Genomic DNA, 25,967 nt, shown 5'->3' on the forward strand with positions numbered 1-25,967 from the left:
CGTTCCTCCCTGGCTTGTGTTCTAATCTCACGCAAGCCCTCCATCTGCCGCAGTCCAGGTCCAACGACTGTCTGGTAGCCTCACTGACCACTGATCTCTAGGAGGAGGTAAAGCCCAGGGAGGAGGAGTCACACAGACGTGGACTCGGCGTGGACTCGAGGCTCGGCTCTGCCTTTGTTAACTGCACCACCCTCAGCAGTTAATTACCTCTCTATGCTTGACTTTTCTAATTAATAAGATGGCTTTTAGAGTACTATCCCACAGGGTTTTTAAGAGGCTTACTAAATGAGATTATGTGCATAAAGCATTTTGTTCAGTGCTGGGTGCATACTAAATGTTCAATACACACATGAGCATTAGCTTTTGCCCCTTGCAACCCCCCACCCCAGTGCTCCAGCAGTTACTGCTCGCAGCCCCCAACTTGTTACAATGTAATTAACCTTGACACTAATTGATTCTGTGATTTCTGTTCACCAAACCTCCTGTCCTTTCAAAGCCTGATCTAAACTCCCCTCCAGAATCTTCCTGGGAAAAGCTCCTGATAAGTGACGGCCCCTTCAATGTGACCCTCCTTGCCATGTACTTGAATCCATGGTTATAGAACTTAAAAGACCTGGATTTAAATAAGCAAACTGCTTGTGGATCTCAACCAATGAGAGCTGATACTCAGAGCAGCATCTCTGTGCCACTGTGGGATCCTACAGTGCCCTCTTTGGATAGGGGAATAAATCAAGTTCACTCTAGTCTTAGTGTGAAGTGCATTTTGTCATTTTTTTAATAGTTCTGAAAACCGGTGGTTTAGTCATGATAATGTATCTGACTGATTCTGTCTGGGACTCTTCCTCATAAAGAAGAGGGTGGCAGTTGGAGCTGAGTCTCCCCTTCTCACCCTATGACCTTCCTGGAAACAGCATCATGGCAGAAAATGCTGAAAGACGGACAAGTTCAGGTTCAGGTGGTTAAGTTTCACCTACATGTACCCTTTGTTCACTTGCCTTCATACACTGATAAGACAAAATGCTGACTCCACTGTGTTCATGAGACAACAGATGGTGGGTGATTCAGCTTTTTCAGGGATGGCCCAAGCTGACAGACAGATAAGCAGACTGATGCAACACCAAAAAACAGAGGGCAAGGTTTTTCTTATTGTCAACCAAGAAGTCTGACAGAATTTGAAATTGGGAAAAGAAAGAATATGGCATGACATTACACTGTTTACATAGAGTATATCCTTCAAAACATTCATAATGCAAATCTTTTTTCACAAATCTCGATTTTGTATGCTGGATAAAAGTACATGTTTGGGAGGCAACGGAACACCCTGGTTACAAACAAGGACCAGGGATTGAATGCCTTTCCCATAACGTATTAACTGTGCAGCACTGGGGAAGTCACGTCCCTCTCTGAGTCCCTGTTTGCCACCTTTGAAATGCAGAGTGTGGTGCCACCTTCTAGAGGTGAGCATGTGAGGCTGAGAAGTAGATGCAGGGATGACTTAGCACATGCTTGGCATGTGATTTGCCCTCAAAAGTGGTCCCTGTTACTGGATAACAGAAACTGTATCTTCTACAGGTTTATCCTCAGAGTTTCCAGTACAAGGTTCAGCCCTCTCTCTCTGAGGATGGTTCTCTCTTTGCCAGCTTCACTGAAGTCTCTTAAGGGGAACACTGTGAAAGATATGTCCTGAGAAAAAGATTTTTTCCACTTTAATTTCAAAATCTTTTTCTCCTTCTGAAAGATTCAGACAGACATCCTTCTGCTCAGCCAATCTCACCCCACATACTCAACCCTTTATTCACTTATTTATTTAACCAATTCTGTATAACCAACTCTGTTTATATTCTGTATACTACCAAAACTCTGTTTTGGTAGTATACAGAATACAAACATGACCCCCATGGACCTATTCAATTATTCATGTATTTATTTACCAAACATTTCCTGAGCACCAATTATGTACAAAAAACTCTGTTAGGTACTATGTAGAATACTTAATTATTCAAAAAATTACCCCTGCCCTTCAGCACCTTAAAATCTATTTGATGATATACTTTATTTAATATAGCAAATATGTATGGAGCTCCTAATATGTGCCAGATTGTGAAGAACTCTGAGTGTTAGCTTGAGATGGCTTAGCTTAATCTTACAGGCAATGGAGAGCACTGGAAGATTTGTGAGCAAGTGAATATCATAGTCAAGGTCATGCTTACAAAGATGTATTTGATGGTGGTGCCTAGAAAGGATCAGAGGGAGGGAGTTTGCAGATGGGACTGATAACGGGATTACTGTAATATTCTACATGGAAAATATTTTTTAACTAGGTTTTGTCTTTGGGGTTTAGATACCTGGAGTCATATTCTGTGGCAGGAAACATTTTTCCTTGTTTTCAGATGAGGATATAATCTCAGTGGATATGGTTGGATCCTTGGAAGAAGTTTCTTTACCTGGAGGAGATCAAATGAAAGATCATTTGCGAGAGTATAAGAAAGCTATAAGCAAGGATTGCAAGTTTTTATCAAGTGATCATTTTTTTCTCCAGGGCTGGTGGCCTAGAAGAACTCTAATTGTTACCACCATCGCCTAATAATTATTTAGTATTCAACTAAAGCATACTATCTCAATCCTATAGCAGCCTGGGTGTCCCCACTTTATTAAAAAAAAAAATTTCCCACCTACAGGTCAGACTGAGAATCCCATGGCCTAGTATACTGAATGTGTTCAATATGTGCTGAGCCTACAAGGTCATTATAGATCTGACTACAGCAAGGTGGATAACGCAAATGCTGGAGCAGAGCAAGTGAGAATAGCATCATAAGGGAGGTGGCTGGGGCATGGCTGTAATGGCCCTGAAATGTATGATTGTCCCCAGACTGCCCTTCTGTCTGCCCACTATACAGAGTCCTGTATGGGACTTTTTTCCTCCCCAGCTCTATAAAGTGTTCCTGCCTTTGCAGCTGTAAAATTGGAGTGAAAAGGAGAGGAAAGAAAATCATAGCATAGACTAAGGTTAAGAAGGAGGCTATTTTGATGGCATGGGGTTGAAAAGAGAAGAAGAGTACAACTATAAAGCACAAGGCAGCAGGTAAAAATAAATAAAAGGGAATTTCAGGGCTTCCCTGGTGGCGCAGTGGTTGAGAGTCCGCCTGCCGATTCAGGGGACACGGGTTCGTGCCCTGGTCCGGGAAGATCCCACATGCCGCGGAGCGGCTGGGCCCGTGAGCCATGGCCACTGAGCCTGCGCGTCCGGAGCCTGTGCTCTGCAACGGGAGAGGCCACAACAGTGAGAGGCCCACGTACCACAAAACAAAAAAAAAAAAAAGGGAAATTCACAAGTATTGATATGTGATGTGGGCCTCCTTCATGGTATCCTCAAAATACAACAAGAGAACTCAAGTCCTTAACACATTACTGTTGGTTACTCTGTTCTTTTGAACATGACACTGCTCAAGGACTCCACCATGGGGTCAGAAGATTATAGGCATTACCTGATACTGGAAATAGGGATTAGGAATCTTGGCTCAACCACCATTTGTCAGTCATTCATCTAATCCATCCAGCTTCTTCAACTGTAAAATGTTGGTGGATCAAACTCTAGCAGATCTACCACGTTTGCATTCTGGACCTGTGTTTCTGTTGATGCAGCCCAAGAGTGATAAGAGATGAAGTAATCGCGCTCCATCCAATCCCTGCTGGTTAATGCTGAACCCAAATCCTCAAATTGCTGCCAGAAGGCTTTGCCTTCTTCTGTGCCTATACAGTGGGACTTTGAGACCCGAGCTGAGGATCTTCCATGTCTTCATAGCAGGAACAGTTAGCCCTTTTTTGGGTAATGAACAGGGAATGAAATGGATTTTGGCTTGAATGGGCTGAAAGACAGGCCCATTCGGTCACAGCTCTTCATCTAGCAAATCTTGTTAGGGGTCAGTGCCGAAAGTTAGGCAGCTTAGCTAGAAAGCTGGCAGTAATGAGCCATAGTCTAGCAGGATCATTTTGTCGTTCTGCCTCCAGGAACCAGAAGTAACTATAGCAAAAAGGCTCTGGCTTGGGAATCATGAGATATGAGTTTGCACAAATCAGATTCTCTGATACATTAGGTAGGTAACATTGGTCAAGATATTTCATCCATTCATTTTCTGAGATTTCACATTTCCCAGTCATAAGTGAGGGCTTGATCTAAATTAGCGCTTCTCAACCCTGGCTGCCTATTCAAATCCCCCAGGTTGCTTCTTAAAAATATCAGTGCCTAGGCCTCATCTCCAGAAATGCTGATTTACATCGTTCATAGTGCTGCCCAGTCATAGGTATTTTTCTTTTTTTCTCCCCCCTCCCCTGAAAAGCGGCACGTGGTCTCACGGCGGGGCCAGCCCACCACTCACCGGAAGGCGAGGGGTTCTGCCCACACACGCTGCAGGGGCTACTGTGAGCTTTGGAGGGGCGGCGGCAAGGAGGTACGGCGCCCCAACGCTCCCGCTCAGATCGCTAGAGAAGGCTTTCCCACCCAGGGCGCGTCGTCCCCCAGTCCCCCACCCATCGTCTCCCCATCAGGCCCACGGACGCACTTCGGGAGATGCCAGTTCTCGGCTGGGGTGGGGGGCGGTCTGCGGTTGGGTAAGCATGGGGTCAACATAAGCATTCATGGTCAGGGGCAGGCAACGCCTGCGAAGCCTCGGGCTCCTGCGTTTGCCTAACCAGGGAGCTTGCCTGAGCCCCCCTTCACATCACCCAGCCGGTCACGATAGCTCACACTCCCGCGTACAACCTCGGCGGCGAAGGGGGAACACACGGCCAAGTCAGTCCCCCTGCACATATGAGGACGACCCCCACAAGGCACCTGCCCCTACGAGGGACACCGGCGTGCCTTCCTTATCACCTGGACTCCCCAAGAGAGCTGCTCACCAGACTCACCACTACTGGGGGGACCCGAGGGGCTCGCTGAGAACAGGAAGCGACGCCACCTGAGGGACGCCTGGAGCCAGCCAGCGGCACCGCAGGGAGTAGGTGGGACGCTCACGTATCGACGGGGGGCGCGTGGTGAACTGTGGGACGCCTCGCGAGACTCTCCGAGAAGGCGAGGCTGCAGTGTCGGCTGCGTGAGCGAACCCGGTCGGCCCGGCGACCGCCGTGACGCAGGGGGCGGGAGACCAAGTCCAGCGGGGATTCCTCACCTCTGCCTTACACACACCACCAGCAGGCAGGGAGGAGAGGCAAGGGGCCGGGGCCGAACGAGAAGAGCGGTCCTGGTCGCCATGAACGTCCGTCCCTCGTCAGTCGCGACTTGGGCCCGGCTGAGAAGAGCTAGACATCATCTAGCATCGATACAGGTATTTTTCTTAAGTTCCCCAAATGATTCTGATTTAAGCCAGTATTAAGAACCATACATCTGGTGGGATGAATTGGGAGATTGGGATTGACATGTATACACTGATGTGTATACAATGGATGACTAATCAGAACCTGCTGTATAAAAAAATAAAATTCAAAAATTAAAAATAAAAAACCATACATCTACGTAAAGTTTTCACACTTTAATGAATGTATGAATCACCTGGGGCTATTGATAAATTGCAGATTCTGCCTCAGTAGATGGAAGCCTGAGGTTCTTCATTTCTAATGTGCTCCCAGGTGACCATCCCACTGGTCCCAGGATCACACTTGGAGTGGCAGCCTGCTTCCTTACACTAGGACAGAGTTTGAAAACTGGTATACCAGAGGCCACAGGCCACAGAAAACCCACATTTTTCTTTTTTCTTTTCTTTTTTCCCCCCACACAGTGAATTTTTTTTTAAACTGGAGAAAAACATAGATATTTAATGTACGTTTTATATAATGTGAAAGTCCACATGAGGAAATGAAGATCTAAAGAAGGGGAATAACCTAAAGGATTTTATACTAAGTTGAGCAAACACAAGCAACTGAGGACAAGTAACTAAAATATTGGGAGAGGCTAAAGGAATTTAAGAATTATTTTAACAAGCTATTGGGGGGTTTTTTGGTTTTTTTTAAACATCTCTATTGGAGTATAATTGCTTTACAATGGTGCATTAGTTTCTGCTACTGCACAGTGAATTTTTAAGGTTTAAATTGCTCTACATCATTTAGAAATCAGGATGTTTTACATAACCCAGATGCTTGGCTTTGCTTTGAAAACTGGAAGAACTATGGTCTGGGACCCTCATGATTATCTGGCAACAGTCAGCTGGGACTGAGCAGTCACTGCCACCACTATGGGGCATTTGTCCTCTGGCTATCACGGTCCCCAAACTGACAGCTCACGTATTTATACCCAGCCCTGGCAAACTTTGTGAGTCTGTCCCTGTTGTAAGGCTCCATGAGAAGAGACAATGGCCTGAGGACCATGAGGGCCTGTGGCATGAGCCTACCTTGAAGAAGGAAGTTCATGATGGTGACCCTGGTTTGGGGGAGAGGGTAGGGCGCGCAGCTCTTAAAGGACACATGAGGTTTAGAGCAGAAAATCGCAGTTTTGCAGAATGTGATTTGTGGATAGTCTGCATCAGAATTATTTAGTTGCTTGTTTTTTAAAAGATACCTGTACCAAAAAAATTTGGAGTAAAAGTTAGAAGAGTATCTGCATGACTTGGGGTAGCCAGCAATTTCCTAAACAGAATGGAAAAAGTACTACCCACAAAAGAAATAATGGATAGATTGGAATACGGTAAGTGCCCTACATATGAACCTTCAAGTTGTGAACTTTCAAAGATGCGAACGTGCCCAGAGAAAGTACGAAGAGAGACAAGAGGAAGAAGAAGTAACTGGAGAACCAAAGAGTTTCACAATGCAGGAAATGGCAAGGGGCTTTTCTTTATTTGAGGAGGCACTGTTAGTTTTTGAGGCACAGGACCCGAACGTAGAACAGTACACGAAGGTTGCAGCAGCTGTTTAGAATGCAATCCAGTGGTACCGTGTTATCTAGGGTGAGAAAGGAAGAGCTACTACCCAGACATCACTGGGTCATTTTTTCAAGAGGGTAGATAGGATTGAACCCAGCAAGGAACCAGAAGCTGTGCCATCAACGTCAGGTGTGAGTAAAATTGCAGCTTGCCCTCCGTCTCCTATTGATGATGATCCTTCAGCTCTACCATCTCCCACCTCCTCCCTCTCCTCCAGTCAGTAACTCTTCTTGCCTGTTCACTCGATGCCAGCCCCTGTATGCCAGCTGTTGTACTGTACTACTGTACTTTTCAAGGTACTGTACTGTAAGATTAAAAATGGTTTCTTTATTTTTTGTGTTTGTTTTTTATGTATTATTTTTGTGAAAAGTATTATTAACCTATAGCAGTACAGTACTATATAGCTGATTGTGTTAGTTGGGTACCTAGGCTAACTTTGTTGGACTTACGAACAAATTACACTTATGAACTCGCTCTCAAGGCAGAACTCATTCGTATGTAGGGGACTTACTGTACATTAAAAGGAAAAACTTCTGTTAGTCAAAAGATGGAATTAAGAGAGCGATAAAAGTGACAGAATAGAAGAAACTGTAGACAATATGTGTATTCATCAAAGAATTTAAATCCAGAATATATAAAGAATGCTAAAAATATTTAAGAACTAGATGGGTAACCCACTAGAAAAATGGGCAAAAGCCTTGAATAGGCATTTCACCAAAGATAATATCCAAACAGCTAGTAGATTTATGAAAATTTTCTCAAGTTCATCAGGGAAATGAAAATTAAAACCACAGTGGAACATCTCTACACAGATTGGCAAAAATGAAAAAAACTGGTAAAGCCAAGTGTTTGTAAGGATACACAGCAACCAGAACTCTCATATACTGCAAGTGTGAGAATAAATTTTGAAAATTTTCACTTTGGAAAACTGTTTGACAGTATCACTTCAAGCTGAACATATGCGTAGGTACATATGCTTAAGATTCAGCAGTTCCGCTCCACTATTATCCCAAATAATACATACATATCGTCACAAGAATATATCTACTAAAATACTCAGAGCAGTAGTAATTCATAACAGCCCAAACCTGACAATGACTCAAATGTCCATCTACACTAGAATGGATAAGTAAATGATGACATACACAATTAAATACAATATACCAATGAGAAGTAATGAATTACAGCCACAGGAAGCAGCATAGTTGGATATATTCACCTTGTAAAAATTCACAAGCTGTGTACATATAATTTCATGTACAATTCTGTATGAATGATAAATTTCAATAAAAAGATGAATTTTAAAATATTCCTGGAGCCTTCTCACTTACTCCCCTGAAAATATCTAGGGGTAGAATCTGGAGACATGTATTTTTACCTAGCACTTTGAGGATTTCTGATGTTCTCTACAGTGTGAGAATCTCTGGAGTAAAAAGAGCTAATTCACCAACTGTTTTGGGACCCATGAGCCAGAAGACAGCTTGTTGAGAAACAGTAAAGAATCTGGAAAATCAGAGGGAGCTCTATAATGTGAAGAACAGTTAATAGTTGCACAGGGATTTACAGTTTACAGAGCTCTTTTAAACATGGAATTATATTTCAGCATGAAAGATTTGAAGACTTGAGCTGGGCCTTGAAAAAGAACCAGAGACCACAACAAGAAACTATCATATCAGGGAGTGGCCAAGATGGTTGAGTAGGAAGACCCTGAGCTCACCTCCTCTCATAGGCACACCAAAATTACAACTATTTCCAGAGCAGCTACTGATGAGAAAGACCAGAAGACTAGCAAAAAAATCTACAACTAAAGATATAAAGAAGAAACAAGACACAGTAAGACAGGTAGGAGGAGCAGAGGCATGGTCTCGTCAAGTTCCATACCCCAAGGTGGGCAACCCACAAACAGGAGGATAATTACAATTGCAGAGGTTCTCCCCAAGGAGTAAGGGGTCCAAGCTCACACTGGACTCCCCAGCCCAGGGGTCCTGCACCAGAAAGCAAACGCCCAGAACATTTGGCTTTGAAGGCCAGTGGGGCTTATTTTCAGGAGTCCCAGAGGGCTGAAGGAAATAGAGGCTCACTCTTAAAGGGCACACACAAAATCTCACATTCTCTGGGACCCAGGAAAGAGGCTACCGCTTGAAAGGAGCCTGAGTCAGACCTACCTGATTATCTTGGAGAGCCTCCTGGAGAGGTAGGAGGCAACTGGAACTCACCATGGGGACATGGACAATGGGGACAGACATTTTTGGAATCTTGTTCTGTCATGAGGACCCTGGTACTGGCAAGCACCATTTTGGAATTTCCCTCTAGCTTATTAGTGCTGGACCTGGCCCCACCAGCAGCCTGTCAGTACCAATACTGTGATGTCTCAGGCCATGCAACAGGCCAGGCAAGGACACAGCCCCACCCACTGGCAGGCTGGCTGCCTTAAGACCCCCTGAGCTCATAGCCACCCCAGGACCTGGCCCTGTCTACCACAGGGCTGACTCCAGCTACAGGATCCCCAGGCCCTGCAGCCAGAGACCCTAGGACCCAGCTCTGCCCACCAGTGGTCCAGCACTAGCCCCAGGACCCAGCCTTACCAACCCATGGGCAAGTACCAGCCCTGGGATCCCCTGGGCTCTGACCATACCCACCACCTGGCAGACATCAACCACAGCACCACTATAGCCCTGCAGCCTGCCATGTCAGGACCCAGCCCACCCACTAGCAGGTCAGCACCAGGCCCAGGACCCCATGGGACCCAGCCTTGCCCATCAGCAGGCCAGCATCAGCTCTGGGACAACTTGGGCCCCACAGACAGCTGCCCTGGGATCTGGCCTCATCCACCAGAAGGTCAACACCAGCACTGGGACCCTCCAGGCCATGGCCCCACCATCTAGCAGGCTGACACCTGCTCTGAAACACCTTGGCCCCCTCAGCCAGCCATCAGAGGACTGAGCACTTCTCACCAGTAGGCCAACACTAGCTTAGGGACACCCCAGATCCTGCAGTCAGCAATGTAAGGAACCAACCATGCTCAACAGCAGGCTAACAATAGATCCAGGACCCCTGACCCTGCAATCACCCACTCAGAACCCAGCTCCACCCACTAGCACTAGCCCCAGCACTAGCCCCAGCGGTGCTGGGGCTCCACAGCCAGCTGCCTCAGATTACCCAGCCATACCTACCAGTGACCTGGCAACCAACCAGACTGGGGGCCGGCCATACCTACCAGACTACCCCAGTAGTCAGCCTGCCACAACAGAAGGACCCATGCAACCCACATAGGGGGCACCCCTAGATCATATAGCTCTGGTGACCAGAGAGGAGTGCACTGCTGGGACACATAGGACATCTCCTACAGAAGGCCACTACTCCAAGGTTGGGAAATGTCGTTAACCTATCAAATGCACATAATTTTTTTTTTTTTTTTTTTTTTTTTGCGGTATGTGGGCCTTTCACTGTTGTGGCCTCTCGCACAGGCTCCGGACGCACAGGCTCAGTGGCCATGGCTCACAAGCCCAGCCACTCCGCGGCATGTGGGATCTTTCCAGACCAGAGCACGAACCCATGTCCCCTGCATCAGCAGGTGGACTCTCAACCACTGCGCCACCAGGGAAGCCCTGCATAGAATTAAAAAAAAAAACAAATTAGGCAAAATGAGGCAACAGAAGAATATATTCCAAATGAAGGAACAAGATAAAACTCCAGAAGAAGAACTAAGTGAAGTGGAGATAAGCAATCTACTAATAAAGTGTTCAAGGTAAGGATCATAAAGATGTTCAAGAACTCAGGAGAAAATTGGATGAACAGAGTGAGAAGTTAGAAGTTTTTAACGAAGAGTTAGAAAATATAAAGAACCAAACAGAGATGAAGAATACAATAACTGATATAAAAAAATACACTAGAAGGAATCAACAGTGGATTATATGACACAGAGGAAGAGATCAGTGAGCTGGAAGGCAGAGTAGTGGAAATCACTCAAGCTGAAAACAAAAAGAAAAAGGAATGAAAATTAATGAAGACAGTTTAAGAGACCTCTAGGACAACATCAAGCATACTAACATTCACGTTAAAGGGGTCCCAGAAGGAGAAGAGAGAGAGAGAAGGGAGCAGGGAACATAATAGCTGAAACCTTTTTAACCTGGGAAAGCAAACAGACATCTAGGTCCAGGAATCACAGAGAGTCCCAAACAGAATCAACCCAAAGAGAACCACACGAAGACACATTGTAATTAAAATGTTGGAAATTACAGATAAAGGGAGAATATATTAAAAGGGCAAGAGAAAAACAACAAATTACGTATAAGGAAAGTCCCATAAGACTATCAACTGACTTTTCAGCAGAAACTCTGCAGGTCAGAAGGGACTGGCAATACATTTAAAGTGATGAAAAGGAAAAACCTGCAACCAAGAATACTCAACCTGGAAAGGCTTTCATTCAGATTTGATGGAGAGATCAAAAGTTTTACAGACAAAAGCTAAAAGAGTTCAGTACCACCAAGCTTTACAAGAAATTTTAAAGGGACTTCTCCAAGCAAACAAGAAAAGGCTACAACTAGAAACATGAAAATTACGAAAGAAAAAAGCTCATTAGTAAAGGCAAACATGCAGTAAAAGTAGTAACTCAACTACATATAAAGCTAGTAGGAAGGTTAAAAGAAAAAAGTAGTAAAATCATCTGTAGCCACAATAAGTAAAGAATACACAGTACAAAAGTTATGTGTGTGTGTGTGTGTGTGTGTGTATAAATGCCTCATGGTAACCATAAACCAAAAATCTACAGTAGATACACAAACAAAAAAGAGATACAAACACAAACATAGCACTAAAGATAGTCATCAAATCACAAGAGAAAGGAACAAAAGAAAAAGAAAGAAACAAAAAAGAACTCCAAAAACAATTACCAAAATGGCAATAAGTTTACCTATCAATAACTACTTTAAATGTAAATAGACTGAATGCTCCAATCGAAAGACATAGAGTGGCTGAATGGATACAAAAACAAGACCCATACATATATGCTGCCTACAGGAGATTCACTTCAGATCTAAAAACACATACAGACTGAAAGTGAGGGAATGGAAAAAGATATTCCATACAAATGGAAATGAAAAAGAAGCTGCAGTAGCAAAACTTATATCAGACAAAATAGACTTTAAAAAACAAAGACAGTAACAAGAGACAAAGAAAGGCACTACATAATTATCAAGGGATCAATCCAACAGGAGATATAAAAATTTTAAATATATATGCATCTGACAGTGGAGCACCTAAATACATAAAGCAAGTATTAACAGACGTAAAAGGAGAAATTGACAGTAACCCAATATTACTAGGGGACTTTGACACCCCACTTATATCAATAATAGACAAATCATCTAGACAAAATCAGTACAGAATACTGGGCTTAAATGACACATTAGACCAGATGAACTTAATAGGTTTATATAGAAGAGTCCATCCAAAATCAGCAGAATACACATTCTTTTCAAGTACACATGGAACATTCTCTAGGATAGATCACATGCTAGGCCACAAAACAATTCTCGGGAAATTTATGAAAATTGAAATTCTATCAAGCATCTTCTCTGACCACAACACTGTAAGACTAGAAATCAACTACAAGAAAGAAAAAACTGAAAGAAAAAACTGCAAAGAGCACAAACACATGGAGGCTAAACAATATGCTACTAAACAACCAGTGATCACTGAAGAAATCAAAAAATATCTGGAGACAAATGAAAACTAACACACAATGATCCAAAATCTATGGGACACAGCTAAAGCAGTTCTAGGAGGCAAGTTTATAGCAATACAAGCCTACCTTGAGAAACAAGAAAAATCACAAACAACCTAGCCTTATACCTAAAGGAACTAGAAAAAGAAGAGCAAACACAACCCAAAATTAGTAGAAGGAAAGAAATCATAAAGATCAAAGCAGAAATGAATGAAATAGAAACTGAAAAAACAATAACCTAAGAGCTTGTTCTTTAAAAAAATAAACAAAATTGATAAACCTTCAGCCAGATTCATCAAGAAAAAAAGAGAGAGGGCCCAAATCACAAGGAAAAATTTTTTTCCTTTTCTTTAATTTTATATTTGTAGGAAATGATGGATGTCCACTAAAGTTACTGTGGTAATCACTTCTTGATGTATGTAGGAAGGCAGTATCAAATCATCATGCTGTACACCTTAAATTTATACAGTGCTGAACGTCAGTTACATCTCAATAAAACTGGAAAAAAAAAACCTATCATATAGAATAAAGTACTTTAGGAAAAATATATGATTTTTTTAAAATGACAAAGGAAATAAACCAAAAGGCCCATGATAGATATCGCTGGGTCACTTTTAACCATTTTTTCTATACTTTTGTCTACTTTCCAAATATTCTGTAATGGACATGCTTTGTTTTCTAAAAATGGAGGCAGGTAGAGAAGTGGCTAGGAAAAAAATCTGCAATCAGGTAGTTCTGGACTAAATCCCTGGCTTCCTCATTAGCGATGTGACCCATGTAAACCTAGTCTATGTCATTCAGATGGGGCTGACTCCATCCCTAGCTCCAAAAGTGGACACGTGACTCAAGCGTAAGCCAGTCAAGTTATGCTGTACCTTGGCCAGGTGACCAAAGTTAAGCCAGTGAGAACTGGTCCTAGGACTCTCCTTAGACCTCTTCAGGAAAAGATTCCTTTCCACTGCACTTGAAGCTGTGAATATGACAGTCTGGAGCTATGGGGCCCACTACAGGGAGAAAGTTTGCCTGAGGTTGAGGCCAACCGAGTACAAACAGAGCTTAGGAAAGATAACTTCCAGATAATATCACTTGAATATTTTGACCCAGACATACCTGAAACAAACAACCCCTGAACTTTTTATTTATGAATCAATAAATTACTTTCTGGAAGCTAGTTTTATTTTTATTATTATTATTGGTTAGAGAAAGTTACTAACACTCAATTCAAAAAACACAGAGGTTTATTTAAAAACTGCCAAACTAGACCTAAACAGAACTTTCTCCAAAGAAGACATACAGATTGCCAACAAACACATGAAAGGATGCTCAACATCACTAATCATTAGAGAAATGCAAATCAAAACCACAATGAGATATCACCTCACACCAGTCAGAATGGCCATCATCAAAAAATCTACAAACAATGAATGCTGGAGAGGGTGTGGAGAAAAGGGAACCCTCTTGCACCGTTGGTGGGAATGTAAATTGATAGAGCCACTATGGAGAACAGTAAAGAGGTTCCTTAAAAAACTAAAAATTGAACTACCATATGACCCAGCAACCCCACTACTGGGCATGTACCCTGAGAAAACCATAATTCAAAAAGAGACATGTACCACAATGTTCATTACAGCACTATTTACAATAGCCAGGACATGAAACCAACCTAAGTGTCCATCGACAGACGAATGGATAAAGAAGATGTGGCACATATATACGATGGAATATTACTCAGCCATAAAAAGAAACAAAATTGAGTTATTTGTAGTGAGGTGGATGAAGTCTGGCATACAGAGTGAAGTAACTCAGAAAGAGAAAAACAAATACCGTATGCTAACACATATATATGGAATCTAAAAAAAAAAAATGGTTTTGATGAGCCTAGGGGCAGGACAGGAATAAAGACACAGATGTAGAGAATGGACTTGAGGACACAGGGGAGAAGAAGAGTAAGCTGGGACAAAATGAGAGAGTAGCATTGACATATACACACTACCAAATGGAAAATAGATAGCTAGTGGGAAGAAGCTGCATAGCACAGTGAGATCAGCTCATTGCTTTGTGACCACCTAAAGGGGTGGGATAGGGAGGGTGGGAGGGAGATGCAAGAGGGAGGGGATATGGGGATATATGTATACATATAGCTGATTCACTTTGTTATACAACAGAAACTAAGACAACATTGTAAAGTAATTATGCTCGAATAAAGATAACAAAAAAATAAAATAAAATTGACTTTGGCACAGAAAAAAAGAAAACCTGCCAAACTGCTTTCCAAAATGGCTGTACCATTTTGCATTTTCATCAGCAATGTGTGAAAGTTCCTGTTGCTCCACATTCACATCAGCACTTGATAGTATCAGTCTTCTTAAGTGTAGCCATTCTAGTAGGTTTGCAGTTTTATCTCATTGTTTCAATTTATACTTCCCTAATAACTAATGATGTTGAATATTTTTTCACATGCTTATTTTCCATCCCTGTATTTTCTGAATGAAAGTGTCTGTACATTTTAATTGGGTTGTTTACCTTCTCATTACTGAGTTATAAGATTTTTAAAAAATATTCTGGATACAAGTGTCAGATATGTGGTTTACAAATATTATCTCCCAGTCTATGGCTTCCTCTTTATTTTGTTGGTCGATTCATATAGGTGGTAGAAAAGCAGGATTACTGGTAAAGAGCTCAGCAGGATAGGGGTGAATGAACTTTGCGTGCACATGAGCTGACAGAGGACATACTGGAGAGGTGAGTGGTCATGGGGCTAAAATTGATAAATATGGTAGAGTCAGGATAGGGAGAGCATTTTAAGGAAGGCAGAGGAATTTAGGTTGGAAATAGCAAGCAATATGGAGCTATGAAACATTCCTGCGCATAGGTGTGGCAAAACAAAAGTGGAAATTCTACCTGGGATAGCACAGGAAGGACAGAGAGAGGCAAGGAGGTGAAGCAAGGAGGATAGCTGAAAAATTGTATGGCAGTCCACGGGTGTGAGTGTGAGAATATGGACTGTGATCTTGGCAAATGAGAAGTCAGGGAATAAAGTGAATGACACTATATTTTAAAGTTAGAAAAGGGAAGGCATCTTGACATTTTAAATATGAGAGATAAAGATGAGGAGAGGCAATAATTACAGAAAACGAATATTTGAAGGGAATAAAAGACCATTGAGTTCCACTCTTAATTTTACTGTTGAGAAACTAAGGCCCCAGAGAGGAGTTATGATTTTACCGGGGTCACACAGCAAGTCAGCAATAGAGTCAGAGGCCATCCAGATCATTGGGTGCAGACCTTGCCAGTTCCACTACATAAACCCAACCTCAGAATGCTGAGATCTATGGTTTCCAACTTGGGAAATATTTCACTCACAGAAACTTGCTGGAAATGAGAATTCACTCCTATTTCTCCTCTCTCAGTCTCTCCTTGATCCCACCCATCCACCACCACTCCCAACTTTAAGAAGATAACTAAACAGTAAACATTTCCCTGCATTCTTTTCTTCTCCACCCACATTTTTTTCCTTTGACCTGACAAGCATACAACCAGCAATTTTTATGATGTAAACCCACACTGTCCTGTTGGAACAAATACCAAATTAGAATTACAGCTACATTTATCTACATGAATATATCTTAGATCATAATGTTGAGCAAAAAAATAAAAGCAGTTTGCATAATGATATCATTTTAAGTTTAAAAATCTTCAAAATAAATTCTTTGCAATGATACGAGTACACAAATATGTAATAAAAGCACAAAACCACTGAATTCATGAATGTGATTAATTTGGCGGAGGGAGAGTAGGTAGTGAGATTGGGAAGAACTACCAGGGGACCCTAATTGTATCTGTAATCTTTTATTTTTTCAAAAAGTAAAAGAAAGAAAGAAGTTCTGAAGCTAATATGACAAAAAGTAGAAATTTGCATATTGTTCTCATAGTCTCTATTATCAGTATGTTCAAAGCACCTCACGAGCTTTTTAAAGCTCAAATGTGAAGCATGGTTTGCTATTGTCAGCATTCACCCCCCCATCTCCTATAATTTTACCAATGATTTGTATTTACCAAAAAGGTTGAAAGGAAAGTTACAAACAACAGCGATCAATGTAGGCAAATGTATCTCTCCCACATCCTCTGTTTAAGGGTGTAAGTCTGCCAGATGTCTTCAAGATAGTGTTGAAAGATAAAGGGGCAGTGCTAGAAGCTTTTAGACCAACAAATCTTGACATGACTTGCTCTGTGATCCTAAGTGAGCAACTGTAGTTTAACAGTGGCAAGAATTTCCAGGGGTCCAGAAGCCAGAAATAATGGCAGTTATTTCTAGTTATAGAAACCCATCCCCTGCCCACATGCAGTCAGGAGATTTATGTGAGTAAGTAAGAAACATCACGGAAACAGATGCTGCAGGCAGAGTCCATGTGTGAGAATGCAGCACACCTGGGGGGTGTCGGGGACAATGTTTGTCATTGTGTCACACCAAGGCAAACCAGCTGGGCAGCTGTCTGGGGCTTAGTACTGTCAAGCCTTCTTCTTTCCTGCCTCCCTAACCCTTGAGGACTGTTGGTCCTCACTGTTTACTCCCACTGAAACAGACACAATGACTGAAGCAGCCAAAGAAGCAGGAGCACAGACTCCTACTCCAGTAGAGTAAGGAATAGGAAGAAGGAATGTGGGAGTGGTCCCTATTAGCTAACAATAAAACAGCCCACAATTACTGAGGGTTTATCAGAAGCCAGACACTGTGCTAAATCCATGAGATGAATTATCTGATTTAATCTTCATGAAAGCTCCGTGTGATAGATACTATCATTAGATTCATTTTACAGACAGGAAAACTGAGGTTCGAAGAATATGAGACTTGCCCAAAGTCACACACTATTAGGTCACTCCAGCATGTGTCTCATACTTTGTTCCATTTCTCTAGGATAAATAGGGGGAACCTAGAAGGGGATGTTTACAACAACTGGCCTCAGACCTATAACACCATATCATCCTCCCTAGGGAAATCCCCTGACAAGTACAGAAAACAGTTTAGGGAGATGGCATGAAAAGCCTCAGTAGAAATAAATATCAGGCTGACTCCTGGTGAAAAAGTGAATCCAGGATGCCAATCGATTCGGCGGCAAAAATCTGGTGAAACAATAAGATAATTGAATGATAGTATTATAAGAACTTTGAGGATGTTTTCTTCAATGTTGGTTGGTTGGTTTTGAGCTGCAGAATTCTTTTACATGAAATTTTGGGTTGAACAACAGGATGTCAAACAGGAGCAGAGCTGCTCCAGCTGAAGCTGGGTGTCAGGGACTAGGAGCAGAGCTCTCTAAGATACCTTCACAGGCAGAGTTAACCCCCTCATTTTATAGATGAGAAAAGGGAGGCCTAGAGAGAGAGCATGATATGCCAGAGTCATAGAGATGTGATTAATGTGCCTTGTTTTATTTATTGTGCTTAATTGTGTACCAGGTTGTTTTAACTGTTTCACATGTAAACTTAATCCCTACTACAACCCTGTGAGGAAGGCATAATTATATCATAAAATCTACAGGTGAGGAAACTGAAACACAGAAAGGTTAAATAAATTGGTCAAGCCAAATCAAAGAACTAAGATCAAATCCAGACACTCTGGCCTCAAAGGTCAGGTGATTAACTGTGAGGATGCCTGCCTAAAAGGAAGTAGACTGAGTCAGATCTAGAACCCAGGTCCCTGCCTTACAGACCGGTGGTTCTTCATGTTCCCACAGCTCCCATGCAACGTCTGCTCCCATGGGGTGCAATGACAACAGGATTTAGGGGTAGGGTCTGAAAAGTATATACATCTTAGAAATCTGGAGAATCTTTCTTCCAGATTTGTTTCCTAGCTGAAGGTCATGCCTTTGTGCCAAGGGCATTTGCTTGCTTATAAAGTCTAGCGTTGCTTAGTCTGGGAGCCTTTCCCTGCTGGAGTTACCAAGGTGCCTAGACTTCAAGCAGAGGAAGCAGAACGTGGCTGCTTCAGATTCGCTTTAGGAACCTCTAGTGCCTTCCATGTTGTCGAGCCCAGGTCACAAGACTACAGGGGGAAGTCATCTCTCAGAGAGTAGAAGGCCTTAGCTAGAGGTTCTCCTGGGCTCCCCCTCCAAGGAAACATGGCAGTGCTCCAGGAAGATACGGAATCCTAACAAGGGTTAGGAATGATTTCTTGGTGTAATGCTCTTCTGTCTCCCAAGCAAGTCCTCCTCCAAAGCCACCACTCATCCTAATAAATGCCATACACGAGACCACAGGGCCTCACCTTGGTCTTGCTGTGAAAAGAAGCGAGGAGCTTGCATTAAGGTGACCAACAACCCCAGTTTGCCTGGGACTGTCCCAGTTTTAGCACTGAATGCATCCTGGGAAAGCCCTGGGTCCCAGTGAAACCGGCAAGGCTGGTCACCCTGTGTCAAGTCTCAGATGACTTGACAATTCTTAGAGCAACAACTCTGTGACCTCAATTTGACATACAAAAAAAAAAAAAAAAAGAAAGAAAAAATCACACTATAACAGGTAGGAGGCAGGAAACTGCCTGTTTTTCTCCAGTAACATTAACCCGGACAAAAATAGGGTTGAGTGGCTTAGGCCAAGTTTATGACCACTCCTGGGCCCCAGAGGAACTAACTGCCTGAGCTTTCTTCCTGAACTAGGGAATCTTGGGAAGAAAGGAAGGAAGGGCTTAGTCACACCCTGGGAATGGCAGCCAAAAGCAGCACTCTCTCCTCCTCCTAGAGCAAGCTCAAAGCCTCTTTCTTCAGGAAACGTAGATGCTTCCCAGGCTTCACTCCCTTTTCACAAAGCCAGAATGACAAATACTAAGTGAGGAAGGGAGAAGAAGAAGCCAGAAAGTACAACCGTCTCCCCATCTTTAGAAGAGTAGCTCCCCCAACCCAGCAGATCCATAAGCCTTCACTGGACCCACCACCTCAGCGAAGCCACAGGCAGGGGCACCCCAGGAAACTCACCTGGCCCCCAGGACAGACTCGGCTCCCAAGGGATGCAGAAGCAGCCACCCATGTGTGCACCATCCTCCCCGGGCCAAGGCCCCTGGGAATACCAGCCAGAGGAGCACTGGGAGGGGACAGCCTCCCAGCGGTGTCCCTCCTCCCGCCTCCTCCCTGGCACACGAGGGACCAAGTCCCGCTCAATGCACAATGCAGTCTTTGATATCCTGGCTGAGGCAGCAGGCCCAGGGAGGATGGGAGGGGCAGCCCAGCCCTCAGGACCCGTAGTCCTTGCACTGTCAGGCCTCTGACTGGGGAGTAGAGCTCCTCCCTGCCTCTCTACAGATTGCTTCATGCCTATCAGGCTGTGGCACATTCCACACATTCTAGGATTGAGATACACAGTTTGGTTCTTATGGGGGTGGATGGGATGGGGGGGGGGCTGCGGGGGGAGGAGGAATCAAGGCTGCTGCTGTTCTTGCTCCCTCCCTGACTGGCTTGGCCCACAGTAACTTGCCTGCTACTGGGAATGGGCTCCCCACCCATCCTCTCTGTGCAGACACCTCCCTTGGCTATCTGGGTGAAGCTGGACCTGTGGGCACAGCATCTTACCTCACCCCCAGCAGCATCAGTAAGCCAACGCCCAGCCCTGGCTCCCAAAGTCTTGGTCCGAAGGAATCCAGGAAATCTCCTGATGTAGCCCAGCATCTTACAGATAAGAGGATAGAGGACCAAGTATGTTAAGGCCACAAGTATGCACAAAAAACGGTCACACCAGACCAAACTCTTTTCCATTTTGGATAAGGAGCAGAGCAGGGAGATGCAGTTGATACGCTATGGCTGAATTTCAGAAAACCTCCCATGACATCTCCTGAAGGAGACGGAGAAAATATAGCTGAATGCCAACAATGTGAGAGGCGTGACTGATCCAACAACCTAGCTCAAGGATCATTAATTACTTACTGTTTCCTTAATGCCCAAAGCAAAGGTCGGTGGTGAGTGGTCCAAAGAGTGAGGAGGTGTGGCCTAGGGAAGGCAAGGGTCCTGACTTGCAGGCTGCTTGGAGGCTGAACTTGGGATTAGTCTCATCAGCACTTTAAGGAGGGAGATGGCCTGGTCAAGGTTATATTCTGGCAGGAGCACTGGGATGACAGTGTGAAGGATAGCCTAAGGGTCAGTCTCACTGAAGTGATCAGGGGTGTCCACTGCACATCCCAGCGCAGCCCCAGGTGACAGGGCCATGTCTCTGAAGTCTGGCTTCAATTTCAGTGCTTACTTGTCTTGACTCCTAGTGACTGAATGTTCACTATAGGTCAGGCACTTATCATACACTATTTCATTTAAATCCCATAACAGCCCCATAATATTAGCATTATCATCTCTATTTTGTAAGTGAGAAAGCTAATGCAAGTATAATTGCCCAAGGCCCCACCATTTATGATTGTCAGATTCAGGGCTTGAACCAGGTCTAGTTGATTCCACAGCCCAGGAGCTTCTCTTTTCTAATATTCAGGCTCTTTCCATGACTACAATGAGGAAGGATTTGGTGATCTGATGCTGAGCCCTCTGGAGCTAGCTGAGCACTTACGGAGGGCCCGGGAGAGGAGGGCTGGGATGGGGCCAGGAATGCAGGGACACAGGGTCTCTCTGATCACAAAACTGCCATGGAGGATGTTTTCCTTGCACACATCTGTTTAAAGTTTCCGCTTCCCATAATGTGTCTCATGTCTTTTCCCCTCACCAAAGCACAGTGTTTTAAGTATGAATTAGGATGTTTTCTTGGGCCTAGGATAAAAGGGCAAGGGTTCCTTTAGAAAGCAGCCACTAAGAACTTTGGGAGGTACATGGGAATCAGTGAAGAGAAACCATGGTCTAATGTGCACGTGATGATGAATGCTCAGACTTAACATTTCTCCTTGACTTGGCTGCACACCATTTCTATACAGGTGCAGCAACAGAGGTCAGAAATTGTAAATGATCAAGGCCAACCAATGGAAGGAACCCCAGGCCATCTGTCAGAGATGACACCCTGAGGCAGTTGGTTGAGACACACACATTTTGGCAAATCTGAAATAAATAGTTCATTTTGGAAAAAGTCATTATTGCTTCTCTTGAGATGCAGGAAATCAGTGCTCTTCTGCTTATGGATAGCTCAGATGAATTAGCAAGAACAAAGAGCTTTCCAGACAAGAGAGCAGCAGGTACAAAGGCACTAAGGCTGGAACTTGCTTAGAAAGCTAAAGGAAAAGTGTGTGTGGTCGGAGTCTAGTGAGGCAGGACCGGATATAGAGATGAGGTCAGTGAAGGCAGCAAGAAGCCAGGTTGTGTAGGACTTCGAAGGCCATCTAAAGGCTTCAGCTTGTACATTGTGTGAGATGGGAGCCGATGGAGGACACTAAATAGAGGAGTCATGTGACTGACTTATGATTTTTAAAGGGTCTTTCTGGCTGCTCCTTGGAAAATAGGCTGCAGCTGGAATTCCAAGTATGCAGCAATTGTAACAACCGGGAGAGAGATGATGATGGCTTGAACCAGGGTAATAGCAATGGATATTTTTGAATGAAGAGCATATTAGTCAAAGTTATCTAAGGAAAACAAATCCAATAGGAGATATATATGTGTGTGTGTGTGTGTGTGTGTGTGTGTGTGTGTGTGTGTGTGTATATATATATATATATATATATATATATATATGTGAAAACATGGTACAATGTTCCTCTGGTGTGTGACCAGGCATTCTGATTTGTTATGGAAACCAGACACCGAGATTTTCAGGTAAAGTTTCCAAATTTTTAAATATTCACAAACTGATTCAGAACATCTTGCAAATCACTGTGTGAGCCAATACTTCAGGGCAGATAAACATGCCTGCAGGCCAAATCCAGCCCAAGACTAGCCAGTTTGCCACTTCAGATGAAAAACTGAATTTTTTTCTTGTAAAATTTACAATCTAGTTGGGACAATAATACATGCACTTGGGTACGACAATTCAGCAGAAGAACTGAAAGACCATGTTATGGGGAGAATTGTGGCCCCCAAAAGTGATGTATTGAAGACTTAACCCCCAGTACATCAGAATGTGATTTTACTTGGAAATACAGATTGTCGTAGATGTAATTATTTAGGTTCAGATGAGTTCATACTGGAGTAGGGTAGGCCCCTAATTCAATATGACTGGTTTCCTTATTTAAAAAAACAAACAAAAAATAAACCCACCCTGTGAAGAGATAGACACAGAAGGTGACAATGAATGGAGAAATTAGAATTCTGCAGCTGCAAGCCAAGGGATGCCAAGGATTGCCAGCAACCACCAGAAGCTAGGAAGAGGCAAGGATCCTTCCTCTGCAGGTTTCAGAGGGCGCATAGCCATGCAAATACCTTGATTTGGGGCTTCTAGCCTCCAGAATTATGAGACAGTAAGTTTCTGTTGTTTTAACCACTCAGTTTGTGACATTTTGTGAGGGCAGCCCAAGGAAACAAATGTAGACCACGTGAGAGAGAAGAACAACAGGTCGCTTATTCAATCACATTATTCAGTGAACAAATAATTATAGAACATCTGCTATACCTAGGCATTGATCTAAGTTGTGAGGATACAGCAGTGAACAAAACAGACAAAAGACTCTCCCTTGTGTAGCTTACATTCTAGTGAGGGGAGAAAGACAAGAAACAGTAAATAAGTAACTTGTGCAGTGTGTTAAAAAGATGGAAAATGATACAGAAAAAAGGAATGGAACTGCCAGAGTAGAGAGGCTGCAGTTTTCAAAAGGGCGGAGAGAGAGTTGTCACTGAGAAGGTGACAGCTGCGTGACCTGGGGGGCAGAGGGTATCATGGGCATCCAGGAGAAGAGCCTGCCAGGAAAAGGGAAGTGCGCCGAGGCCCCGAGGCAGGGGCGAGCGGGCATATGCTGGAGGGAGAGCAAGGGAGGGCGCAACCTGAGCAGCGTGAAAACGGGGCAGGAAACAGAGGGTACCCCCGAAGGAGTAACTGAAGAGAGTTCAAAGAAGAAGCTATTTACAACAGTGTGGGCAGGGTTAAAGAAAACCAGCAAGGATGGTGAGGCACCCCAGGGTTAGGAAGACTAAAAAGCCATTAACATCCTGAAGGGAAGCCTGATGGGACAAGAGAATGGCTGTTGGAATCTAGCAAGAGCTGGATGCAGGCCAGGACTAATGACAGGAGCTGTGTTATTAATAGTGGAACACAGCTGTGGCCTAGCCAAGGCCATATGTGCACAGGGGGTAGAGGAATAAATACTCCATCCGCTCACCTCCCATCTTCCATTGACTGAACACAACTGGAAGCCAAATGGTGAGAGAGCTGAGTTGAGGAGCCCTGTAGAGGCCAGCCTCGCGGGGGGCACAGAGCAGGGGAGAGAAGGGTGGAGAGGTGATTCCAGAGGATAACTGAAGATTATCCAGTACAAGGGGACGGGTAACAGCATCCTGAAGATGCAGGGTTTACTGGACCACTTGAAGGAGGTTGGCTTTCACTCTGAGTGAAATGGCAGCCATTGCAGAGTTTTGAGCAGAAGAATGATGTGACTTACAATCTGAAAGAATCAGAGGAGCTATCATAGGCTACTGCAATAATCCAAGCAAGAGGAAAGGGTGGCATGGGCCAGGGTGGCAGCAGTGCAGGTAGTGAGATGTGGCGATATTCCAGCGTATTTTGAAGGTAGAGGCAGAACTGCCTGTGAATGAGATGCAGGCTGTGAGAGAAGGAGGAGTGAAGGATGGCTCCCCATGTTTGGGCCTCAGCACCTACAAGGAGCAGGGTAGCCATGACCTGAGATGGGGGTCCCACAGGGGGAGCAAGCTTGGCTGAGTGGTTGGGTGAACAGGTTGAGTATAAGAAGTCTATTCTCCATCGGCTTGAGGACATTGAACAGGCAGTAGGATATACAAGTCTGGAGTTCAGGGGAAAGGCCTCTACTGGAATCATCAGTATACAGAGATATACTGGAGACATAAGGAGAAGGTTAGCATGTCCTAATGAGAACAGCAAAGAAAGCTTCATGGAGGAGGTGTGACTGGGGGCCTTGAAGGATGGAATTTTGACAGGCAGACATAGGTGGGAAGAGAATCCCAGACCGAGGAAAAGCCATTAGCAAAGGTGCTAGGATTGGCACTGGGGACAAGTTTAGGAAAAGGTCATTCCGTTTGAATGAGCCGAAGGACTGATGGAGGGAGCCGAGATGTAAGCCTCTTAACTTCTGGTTCATTCACTTATCTGTTTATTCATTGAACATTACTGGTCACCTTACTTTAAAGGCTATTTTTGTTGTGGACATTAATAATAATAAATGCTTACTGAGCTCTTTCATGTTCCTGTGAAAAGTCCACATTTAATCTTCACCCCCTACTTAAAGATCAGCAAACTAAGAGTCTGGGTGACTCACCCCAGCTCACCCGCTCACTGGGCACAGCAGAGTCAGGGCTTGAGCCCAGGAGGGGAACTGCGGGACCCTGGTCCTCACCACTCTGGTCAGTGCCCGAAGCTCTGCCAGGAGGACCCATCTGCGTCTGTGCGGTGTAGACACATGGCCGTCACAGGTGCAGATAGGTCACCACACCATGGGCGAGGTGACGCCCAGACTTTCCTCTGCAAGGGGTGAAAGTGAGCCCTTGCCAGGGGTCAGCTGAGGAACTAGCCCAGCAGCTCAGGGAGGAGGCCTGGCTGCTGACCTGCTGACCGGGGCAGAGGTCACCACGCTGCCAGCTCTGACCTCACCCAGGACTGCTGACTGCTCTTTCCAAAGCATCAGTTTCCTGTTTCTTGGCTCCCACATCCAACCTGGGGTCAAGGGCAGGCAACCGACGCCTCACCCTGGAAGGTGAGCCGTGAAAGTGTCCTTACAGTAACGTGTCCACACCCCAACCCCAGTTAAAGATAAAGAAACCGAGCCCTAGGGCTTCCCTGGTGGTGCAGTGGTAGAGAGTCTGCCTGCCGATGCAGGGGACACGGGTTCATGCCCCGGTCCGGGAAGATCCCACATGCCGCGGAGGGGCTGGGCCCGTGAGCCATGGCTGCTGAGCCTACGTGTCCAGAGCCTGTGCTCCGCAACGGGAGAGGCCACAACAGTGAGAGGCCCGCGTACCGCAAAAAAAAAAAAAAAGACTAAGCCATTCGTTCAACACTTTTAGGCAATTTTGTGGCAAAGCCTCTCTCAGACCTCAAACCTCAGGACTCTCAGTTCAGCGTGCTTCCACAAAACATGACAAATTAATCAGTTCATGTTTTAAAAGTAGGTTCCCTAGTGAGCAGGCTGGGATAGGATGAGGTGTGTGTGTATGTTTGCCAAGTACAAGCCCAAGGTCTGAAACTCCCCACCAATCCCAGGGAAGAGAATTTCTCCTCAGTCCAGCTTATCTTGAAGAGGAAGTCAG

At 44.3% G+C, this 25,967-nt stretch overlaps 1 protein-coding gene across 1 annotated transcript in view; it reads right to left on the reverse strand.

Annotated features, from left to right (window-relative positions):
* SH3TC2 (SH3 domain and tetratricopeptide repeats 2) overlaps nt 1–19,788 on the reverse strand; it is a 64,650-nt gene extending 44,862 nt beyond the window's left edge. Inside the window, exons 1-2 of the mRNA XM_019924682.3 lie at nt 19,599–19,788; nt 2,346–2,444 (exon numbers count right to left, since the gene is read on the reverse strand). Of these exons, the coding sequence (XP_019780241.2) occupies nt 2,346–2,444; nt 19,599–19,650 (151 nt within the window). The 5' untranslated portion in view covers nt 19,651–19,788. The remainder of the gene's footprint in view (nt 1–2,345; nt 2,445–19,598) is intronic.
* Between the last annotated feature and the right edge of the window lie 6,179 nt (nt 19,789–25,967).

Source organism: Tursiops truncatus, chromosome 3 (genome assembly GCF_011762595.2).
Source record: "Tursiops truncatus isolate mTurTru1 chromosome 3, mTurTru1.mat.Y, whole genome shotgun sequence".
NCBI classification, from domain to species: Eukaryota; Metazoa; Chordata; class Mammalia; order Artiodactyla; family Delphinidae; genus Tursiops; species Tursiops truncatus.